General features: G+C 40.6%; 1 protein-coding gene and 1 non-coding gene across 2 annotated transcripts; both read right to left on the reverse strand.

The window, feature by feature from the left end:
• Positions 1-535: 535 nt before the first annotated feature.
• LOC121139422 (melanoma inhibitory activity protein 2-like) lies at positions 536-8,604 on the reverse strand. Its single transcript, XM_040743309.1, has 6 exons — positions 8,042-8,604; positions 4,864-4,995; positions 3,433-3,454; positions 3,251-3,339; positions 1,678-1,749; positions 536-688 (listed from the first exon to the last, which is right to left on the reverse strand). Exons 1-6 carry the CDS (start codon positions 8,237-8,239, stop codon positions 536-538), a joined length of 666 nt encoding a protein of 221 aa, XP_040599243.1. The 5' UTR covers positions 8,240-8,604.
• On the reverse strand, positions 6,248-6,349 carry LOC121139622. The gene has a single exon (XR_005876532.1). It is a non-coding gene; the product is annotated as a small nucleolar RNA SNORA26 (small nucleolar RNA).
• Positions 8,605-10,297: the final 1,693 nt, after the last annotated feature.

The raw sequence follows: 10,297 nt of genomic DNA on the forward strand, positions 1-10,297 counted from the left end.
TTCTAACACTGTCTCAGAAAATGAAAAAAATTAGAAAAAAGAATATGCAAAAAAACACTTATGAACATAACATCTAAAAAGTAAAAATTTAGTGGGAGGCGGTGTATGCCTTTAATCCCAGCAAAAGGAGGTAGAGTCAGATGGACCTCTGTGAAATCCAGGCAAGCTGGTCTGCAGGGTGAGTTTCAGGATAGCCAGGCTATTACAAAGAGTAACCCTGTCTTGAAAAACAAGCAAAAAAAAAAAACTAAACCAGGTAAAAGATCAGATGTGAAAATTTTTGTTCTCATGGTCTTCTATATTTTAATTTTTACATACAGGAATTTCCTGTTTTGTTTCATTTAGTTTTGGTTAGATGTATTATTTGGCTGGTTGGTTCTGGAGTTTTATTTATTTATTTTCATTTATTTGCATCTTAAAGACAGGGTGTCCTCCCCCATTCTTGCTGAACGCTTGCCACCTCCTCTCAAGAGCTAGGATTACAGGTTTACATCACTATGGCTGGCTTACATGGAATATTTTCATAAATATAGTATTAATGTGTAAGATTCTCAATTCTCTTGGAATACACAGGACTCACCAATTCATCTTGTTCACGATGCTTAGTTCTCTCTTCTAGTTTCTTCTCTAAAATTAGTAGTTCATCACCAGATTGAGATTTATCTCTTTCTAGATTTTTATAGGTTGCCTGAAATAGAAAGCTAACTTTAACAAGCCAGACATAAGAATTTTTAGTTAGGGTAAAAATCAGATGAATATAATCAAACAAATTTATGAACACTTTATACATTTGTTCATTTCTCTAATGTTAAAATAACAGCAGGAATGTAATTGGAGTCTAAACTCCTTGTGGGTTCTACAAGAGCATTCTCAATCATAAAACACAGACTTCCTACAGAGGACAGAAGATGACAGACCTGCCACACTGAAATGAACACCATAATCAAAGGTATAAGATCTGTTTTCTATTTTATCATTAGCAGGAGCAGGCTGCTTCTACTTACGATACAGGCTCACAATTCATTTTTTACAACCCTTCCATCTGCAAGCAGTATCAAGGCACTCCATCACATTGTATTCTGTGTGCTAAGATGAATCATTGTGTCCTCTGAAACAGGAGAATTAACTGTCCATCTCTCTTAAAGTCTCCATTCAGTGATACAGTGTCACTGACTGAAAACTGGACATGATCAAGAGTACAGACAGGGACTGAATATTAATCACCATGCCACTATTTACAATGAAAACCTCTGGTCTAATTTTAGTTAATGCCTACTACCACAGTAAGAAAAAAATGATATGGTCACAGTTTACTTATCTCCTACTATTTCTAAATTTGTGAGAGTTCTATGTGTTTTTCCTGGAGCAAACTATCCTAAAAAAGGAATGGAATTTCAATGCATTCTTAGGAGTACAGACTAAAGGATTACTTTCTATAAATTTGTAGATTCTTATAAACTGATTTCCTATCCCCCAAAACAAGTTAATAACAAGAACTGAAATTGTCTTGTTTTATAATGTTTTATGCTACCTACAAATGTTCTGTTTCCTCTAACATTTTCTGTAAGGTTTAAGTCCAGATACATATTTTATATTTTTCTTAAATAATTATTTTTGAGAAAATAACATATTTTAATGAGAATCTTTTCCCTAGATTTTAAATCATACTTTTTTTACCTCCAAACTCTGTGCGTCTGTTGACGCCTTGTCAAAGTTGGCCTCCTTTAAAGATGACTCTAATGCTTCATACTGAATGAAACAAGAAAACACATGAGTAAAAACTACAAATTTTGTCTCAAATTGTATCTAAAGAGATACCAAAGCAGCAAACAGAATCTATCTCCACATAGGTAAAATTCCCTTGGATTTTCTGAGCTTAATTTTGCAATATAACCACTGTGCTGAGCACAAACACCGCAACCACGAGCCGGGGCAACATATGGCAGAACGTTATTTACCCTTGTCACTAGCAAAGTTGTTCCAAGTCTGCTGGAGATGAAAACTCTAACAGCAAGAGTGACTTAAGCTTATCCGCAGAAGTGAGTCATCTAATATTCCCTAAATAAATCACAGAGTAATGTGTAGTAACTGGCTACCAGACATTTTATCACGTGTTAAATAAGGCAAGTAAGGAAGGTAAAATCTTTAAGTTCCATATCAGGAAGGAAGACAAAATCTGTGAGTTGGAGACCAGCCTGATTTTCAGGAATACACAGAGAAACCATTAAGTCTCAGCACCTCAGAATGAATGATATTTGGAAACAAAGCCTTTAAAAATAACTAGATTAAACTGATGCTGTTAAGATGACCCAAACTAACATGACTGGTATCCTATCATGAGAGCCTTAAGACAGAGTGAGACACAACAAGCAGACGGTGGTAACTACAAGACAAGGGGCAGGCCACAGAGGAAGCAAAGTCTGCCTACATCTCCATGGACACGTTTCCAGAACTGTAAGAAAATTCACTCCTGCTGCTAAGGTGGCATTTTGTCACAGCAGCCCTAGCAAGCTAATACAAAGCCCAAATGAAAACAGTGAGTAAAGTGTCTACACAACACCAAGCAAAAGTTCCTTCATATCCTTGATGAGAGAAAATTTCATGACACATTACAGCACATTAAAACTGTAATTCTAGACCTCTAACTTCTAAGAAACCAAACAAAACAGAAATATAATTCACAGAGTAGAAGATATTTGCAATCCACTTATCTGACAAAACTCATATATAACATAGAAAATATTAAAAACAAAAACCCTTATTCTATAGGACCTAAAGGGAAAAAGATTGTGAGTGCCTTTAAAAGGGTGGAAATGGGCCAGCAAGATGGCTCCGTAGTTGAGGAGCTTGGTGCAAAGACTGATAACCTGAGTTCAATCCCAGGAGCCCACATGGTAATGGGAGAAAACTGACTGCTCCACATCCTATGATCACCACACACATGCACGCATACACACAGACACACAGACACACACACAATAATAATAAAGTTGTTTTTAAGGTGAAAAAGCCCTAAAGGCAGTTTCACAATATCCAATGAGCAATGAGCAAATCAAGGGGCTCCCTCTCACTAGTCTGTCAGGGAAGACAAGCACCATACATCACCAGGGTGGCTGCAAAGAGAATGGCTAAGTGATGAAGGTGAGGAGCAGGGAGCTCTGCTCTGACACAGCTCTGATGACACGGAATCATCCATGGAGAACCAGTAAGTGCCACACTACGATGGATGTTATTTTCAAACATGTCTTACCTCCTTCTGAGCAAGGCTCACTTGTTCAAGTAGTTTACATTTCTCTTTCAGTAGCACAGAAAGTTCGAGAGCCAGTTTTTGCTCCCTTACTGAGAAAGCAAAAGAAAGATTATTATGACTAAGTGTGATCAGTTTTTAAATTATATACAACCACAAGATCTAAAACCAAAATGACTACTTACCAACATAAAGTCGGCTTTGAATCTGTAAGAAATTTTTAAACAAAATTACATTAAAACAAATATTCCTTCAAGTAAATCTATATCACGTGTACTCCAAGTTTTAAGATAACAACTTTGTTATGGCCTTACAGTGAATGACTTACCCAAAAACATTCTATTTCCATTGAAAACAATGCTACATAGTAACATCTCCCATTGAAGATTTACACTGTGTGTTATCATATTAAAGGCTCTGAAACAGCCTCATTCCAAAGTCACCTGCTAAGTTCCACTTGAATCCATGTTTCACACACATATATTGGGCACTAAAACAAGTATTTTAGGGAGCCCCTTTTATTAAGTCTCCTATTGTTAATAACCAATATAAAAGTCTGTGAAATATCAAGGGGCTCTAGACCTGGACTGACTCTAATAAAGTCATTAGACTTTTACTTCTTAAAGAAGCTCTCAATGAAGAAGGGATAAATCCACCCTGGAGAGCACTGGGGCTAGAGTAAATTGAGCAAGGGAAGCAAACAAGCAGACGTCTACCACCTAGAAAACAGAGACAGAAAATCAGAAGAAAAACTGGAAAACACGAGATACATTGGGATGTGTGTATACCGAAGACAAGGAAGTGCAACACGAGTAGAGGGTCTTCTTCTGGAGGGAACTAGAAAACCATGAAGAAATTAGGAATGAAGTCAGAGCACAAGGGCAAACATCTAAAAAAGAAGTCTCAGAAAGAAAAGGATATGGCATGACTCCCTCCTAAAATAAATAAATTAAATATTTAATAAGCAATACAGGATCCAGGACAAGCGTACCTCTACATAGCAGTCCATAGGAATGAAATCAGGGATTATTAACTGCATATACAGTAGGGTTTTTTACTCTATGTTGGGAGGTAGATATATCTGCTGGCATTTTAATACTGTTAAAAACAAACACAGAAAACCCCCCAAAAAAAGAAGAAGAAGAAGGGAAAGGAAGAAAGATGGGGTTTAGCACTACCCTATTGTATTCCTACAAAGAAAACCCACTAAATCTATATTCAGTTTCTAATGACTACATATCACCATGAGTAACCCAGAACACTATGACCTGACTTATTTCTCTGAAATAGCAAGTTTCTCCAATTAGTTGTTCAACATAAACACAGAATGAGGGTTAGAGAGATGACTCAGTGGTTAAGAGCACTTGCTACTCTTGTAGAGGACCAAGATTCAACTCCCATCATCCACGCTGTAACTCACAATCATCAGTAACTCCAGTACCTGGGAATCCAACAATGCCCTCTTCTCACCTCCTTATATACCACGAACTAATGATATACATACATACATACATATATACATACGTGCAAAACAGTCATACACATAAAAGAAAATAAATTTTAAAAGCAAAAACAATCCCAGAATGACCATTCTCTTACTATAAGTTATTACTTACTGATCTGTAGACTCTGCAAACTAATAAGACAACAGCAAGCAGTCCAAAGATAAGCAAACATGTCACCAATTCCAATGATGCAGGACTAGGATCAACGCTTACTGTATTATCTTCAGGCACTGCTGCCAAAACCTTCAAGACAAAGAAGTTAAGCCTATTAGCATGCATCTTCCACAGTACTGTTACAAAAACAGGTATAGGTGGCATGGTCAACTCTGTGAATATGAAATGGGCTGCCATAAAATACGAAGCAGAGAGCCTCCATCCACATTTTCTGGCAACTTACAATTGTTCTTACTGAGTGACTAAGTGTGGTGAAACACAATAGTTTTCAAAAAAGAGTTATGAGGAGATTCTCAGAGCTTAACTCCAGGAGGGTTGGAGGATAAGGGCAGAGTGTCAAGAAAGAATGTTGTGTAATATTTAAGATGCGTTGCATTATTCCTTGCTGTATTTGTTTACCTCTGTAAAGCTGTGTTACATTGCCTGCCTAAAACACCTGATTGGTCTAATAAAGAGTTGAACATGCCAATAGCTAGGCAGGAGAAAGGACAGGCAGAGCTGGCATGCAGAGAGAATAACTAGCAAGAGAAACCTAGAGAAGATCAAGTAAGAAAAGGAGAAGAGGAGGACAATGCCAGGGGGCAAAAATGGAATAAGAAGGAAAGAAAGATATACAGAATAAAGAAAGGAAAAAAGCCCAAAGAGAAAAGAGGTTAAGTAGAAACAGAATAATTTAAGTTAGAAAACCTGACTCGGAAAAACTGAGCAAAGGCCAGGCACTCATAAAGTAAGAATGAATCTCTGTGTATTTATTTGGAAGCTGAGTAGGAGACCCCAAAAAGAGGTTTTTTAAGACAATTACAACAGATCATCAATGACCTGGGTTGGCTGCTTCACCCTGACTTCAAGTTAATTATTTACCTGTATGCACTGGGTTTGACAAAACTTTTCCTTGCAGAGAAACAACACAGATCTGCAGTTAGTAGGGTGGGGAATGGGGAGTGGTCAGGAAAAACTGACAGAGGGATTTGAACCCTTTCCTCCTGTCTCTTATCTTGAGTTAAAATAATGCAGTTTGAGCCCAACAAAAAAAAAACTAGTCTTTGAAAAACAAGCCTAGGAATGATGCGTTTGAATCTTTCAGGCATCAACACACACCCACTAGAACCTCCAGAACAGTCTTCCCCTTAGGGATCTGACAAAATGAACAAACAAACAAAGCCTTTGATCATTACTCTCAATGAAATCTGTTTTTAGCTAGATCACCCACAAGGTCCCCTTCCAAGCTGCTATCTACACTTTATTAACTTCTACCAAATAAACATATGCAATATTATGTTCTTTTTCTTTTTAATTCTTATATCATTGTTTTCCTTTTTACATCTGTGTCTTCAGACAGGATCCAAGAGGAGGTCACAGCCTATACTCTGGGGTTGATGTAGAGTTCCTTTACCCTTAGTGTTAGCCAACCTTAAAATGGCACAGAAAAGGGTGAAAAATCTTTCATCCCAATCCTTTCTCTCCCTTCCTCACCTGGGTCTGAGACACAAGAGTGTGGCATCATATTGCTAGGCAATGATAAAAAGGACTTGCCTCCAGGATCACAAGGACAGAGATTCAGTAAAGTCAACTATTTCCATCATCTCTCCCCAAAGACCATTAATGTATAACCAGGCCCTCCACATTCCTTCTGAATGTTCTTCCACACCTCACAGAGTAAGGCCTGCAGGTGATTGTGTGTTTTACCTCTTCTTGAATCCATCCTACCTCAGTGGGTTATTCAAATCTTTATCACCAGGCAACAGATACTAATTAATCATCATCAAGTGGATTGACTACTCTGATATCAGATTAAAAAAAGACTTTTAGACAAAAACTGTTACTGGAAACAAACACATGATTGCAAATGCTACCTCAGTCTTTAAGACATAGGGTTTTACCCAACAAGAGAACCACAAGACGAAGTAAATCTGGTGAAGTAAAGGAAAAAGCAGACCATTCATCAACAGTAGTTAGGGATATCAAGATCTCACCTTCAGTGAGTCAACATGAAGAGCGAACACTGGAACAACACTACAAACCAGTTAGGTTAACATACTAACAAAACACTATACAACAACAGCAGAAAGACATTCATTCTCAGATGTACACACAAGATTCTTCAGAACAAATCCACACATCAAGCTAAAATAAACAATGTTTTTTAAATAATCAAATCACAGGGCCCAGCCCAGAGAAACGACTCAGCAGCTGAGCACATTTACTGCTCTTGCAGTGGATCAGAGTTCAGTTCCCAGAATCCATGTCAGACAGTCCTTAACCGCCTGCCCATAACTCCAACTCTGGAAGATCCCATGCCCTCTGCTGGCCTTCTCAGGCATGGAACCCACGTGTGCACAGACACACACATATACACACACATAATTTGAAATAGTAAAGATTCATTTAAAATTCAAATCCTGAGAAGCATGATCTCTGATTACAGTGAGTTAAAATTAGCCATCTTAAAACAGGAAGAGCTAAGCAGCTAAGAGCATTTGTCTTTCTTGAAAACAGATGACCCAGGTTTGGTTCCCAGCATTCACATGGTGGCTCACCACTATCCATGATTCCAGTTCCAGGGGAACATGGCACCCTCTTCTGGCATCTTCAGGCACTGCAAACTCGTGGAGCATGGACATACATGCAAGAGCAAAACACCCATCCACACAAAATAGATTTTTTTGTAATACAAATAAAAATACTTTCAGGTAAGTTGAAAAAACCACAGCACAAAACTTATAGAAGGTGTGTAACAGGGAAATTTATACTTGTAAAATCCTTTTTAAAAGTCATGGGGGCCTGTAGACATAGTTCAGTGACTAAGAACACTAGCGGGTATTGCAGAGGTCCTGAGTTCAATTCCCAGCACCCACCTGGTGGCACACAACCATGTATAATAAGAAAATGATGCGGATTTAGAATCTTAGCTCTGGCCCCAGCTTAGATTTCCTCTTTAAGAAGTTTCATCACCAAGAAACTCCAGGTTCCTGCAATCAGAAGAACCACGTTTAACTAACTGACTCCTGTGCAAAACCACCTAGGCTTCCAGATCCCCAGGCCGCCTTCCAAGCAACAAAACCAGCAGCCAAGCACAGGCCCCACCATGCCCGCGGTTTCGGTGCCCAGGACTCACCCCGTGCTGCAGCTCTGAACCCCGCTGGACACACACCGCAGAGGTACAGGGCTCTGCTATCGCTGAGCCCACAGGCAGAGGACACGCAGCCGGCCCGCTGGCCAGCAGCACACCCGGGCTTAATAAGCATGGTTCTGAGAACCGGAAGGCGCCAGTGGCCGGCTGGCACCACTGGGGTGGTGTAGCGAGAGCTATCATTGCACCTTTGGTCTCACAAGCGCAGTGGGGACTCCCTCCACAGCCCTATCTCTGCAGACAGGTCTGTGCTCACTCCTGACTCCAACACCTGAGTACAGAAGAGCTAGAGCACGAAAAGCTGAAATAGGGAGTGTGGGGCTGCAGCCCTACACTGGGGCACAGCCCCGGAGTGTAAGCGCCCAGCCCCCTGGTCCCAGCTCTAATCGTACTCTGTCCTTTGAAGCCCAAAACACACACTGTCTTTTGGAACAATGAAAACTGAAAACAGCCAGTGTGGGGCTGCAGCCCTACACTCCAAGGACTGGGGCACAGCCCTGGAGTGAAAGCGCCAGCCCCCTCGTCCCAGCTCCTATAGCACTGTACTATCCTCTCCAGACCATAAACTACACTGTGGTATCCAGGGGGCACCCTCCCGCCTACGCCGGCCTGCGTCATAATCCAGGTCAGGAAATAGTCTGGTGCGCGAGCCCAAGGGTCCGCACTTTGAACTCTGTACACCTAGAGAGCGTTAGCTTCAACTGTGTTCTCTGGTCAGAATTTAACCTCCCCTGTTCAAGCACACTTCGATCCTCCTAAGCCCAGCATTCTGGTTCACTCACCTGAGTTCACCAGGTGGGCACTAGCCAGGCATCCCAGGCTTAAATCCCTTAGCGCCCAGGTACCTAAATCAAGCCCTTTCGGACTTCTGCCCAGCACCAGGTTGCTCAGGGGCAAAAGAACTAAATGTAGCACCTTGTCCTCTAAATTTAGGGCTCTATTTTACAGCCATTGCAAGGAGTACTGGGAGATAAGGTTTAGAAGATTACCTGTCTCTAACGTTTGTCTTCTTTATCGACGCCATTATCTTACCCCAAACTTCAGTGAAGCAATTCAATTGGAGCAGCTGGCAAAGAGAAGCTAATAAACAAAATCATGACCTCTTATAAATTCCTGCAATATAGCCTTCTAGTGAAGGCATCACTTTCATGCCATAAGCACTCACACACACAGGAAAATCAACGGCTACAGCCAGTGACTACAGACCACACTGAGGACTGCTTTGTTGAAACTCAAATTGTTCTTTGCCACTTCACCCTAAGTAGTTAGGGAGATAGCAGAAGCTGCCCAAAAGTCCAGGTTTAACGTAGTGCACAACTTTCTCATGAGATTGTATTGGAATGTGAATAGTGAAGTCAGAAGTATGCTTAAAACCTTATCTTTAGCCCTACGGGATTCAGCTCACTAAGACTGTCAGCTTCCAAGTCCCATTCTCCACCCACGGGACAGGTGAGATAAGTGTGGCTCTGTCTCCTGCTTTCCGATGGCCTGAACAGAACCACCAGAGACCTGAGGACTGTGCACACCCGATCCCATCCTGACAGGATTCAGCCAGCCCTGAGACTGCCAGCTTCCAAGTCCCATTCTCCACCCACGGGACAAGCAAGGTGAAGGTCCAGCCTACCTAGAGTTTGCTAAGGTCCTGATACCAGGATGGCCTCCATCCCTGCCACCAGCTTATTGGAACTGCTCCCACCCACTGGAAAGGAACCGTGGTCAGACACCCACCAGGGGAGGAAGAGACTCTTCTGCACCCATAGGGAGAAATGATGGGAAGGAGAAAATACAAAAACAAACCCACCAACAGAAAAACGAATATGACACAGCTGGAAACTAGAGAATCTGCACAGGCAAGACCTGAACAGCCCATGGCAGAAGAAGCAGATGAGAAACATGTTAAAAACAACTTCATGAAAATGATAGAGGCCCTCAAAGAAGATATGAGAAAAATCACTTAAAGACATGGAAGAAAAAAACAAACCAAAAAGAAATAAAGAAAGAAATGGAGGGAAAAAACAATCCAAAAGATGAAAAAAATTTGCAAGTCTATCTTCCCTATGTTAATGTGTTCCCACTTCCAATCTGCAGCAGTTACCATCCCAAACACTAAAGCAGAAATGACACAAGTGAAATTTTAGAAAGAAGGAAAATCCAAGCATACCTGTAGCAAAAATAGTAAACTTAATATTCAGTGCAAAATCCTAAATCAAACTTCTGAACACATTACAGTCATGGAGACAC

This window comes from Mesocricetus auratus, unplaced genomic scaffold (assembly GCF_017639785.1).
Source record: "Mesocricetus auratus isolate SY011 unplaced genomic scaffold, BCM_Maur_2.0 Super-Scaffold_15014, whole genome shotgun sequence".
Lineage (NCBI taxonomy): Eukaryota > Metazoa > Chordata > Mammalia > Rodentia > Cricetidae > Mesocricetus > Mesocricetus auratus.

Coding starts and splice junctions, on each gene's coding strand:
- LOC121139422 (XM_040743309.1), bottom strand. CDS start 8,239: ATGATAGCTCTCGCTACACCACCCCAGTGGTGCCAGCCGGCCACTGGC. Junction 4,996..8,041: donor GTTCAGAGCTGCAGCACGGG/GTGAGTCCTGGG, acceptor TTTGTCTTGAAG/GTTTTGGCAGCAGTGCCTGA. Junction 3,455..4,863: donor TTTGCAGAGTCTACAGATCA/GTAAGTAATAAC, acceptor AATTTCTTACAG/ATTCAAAGCCGACTTTATGT.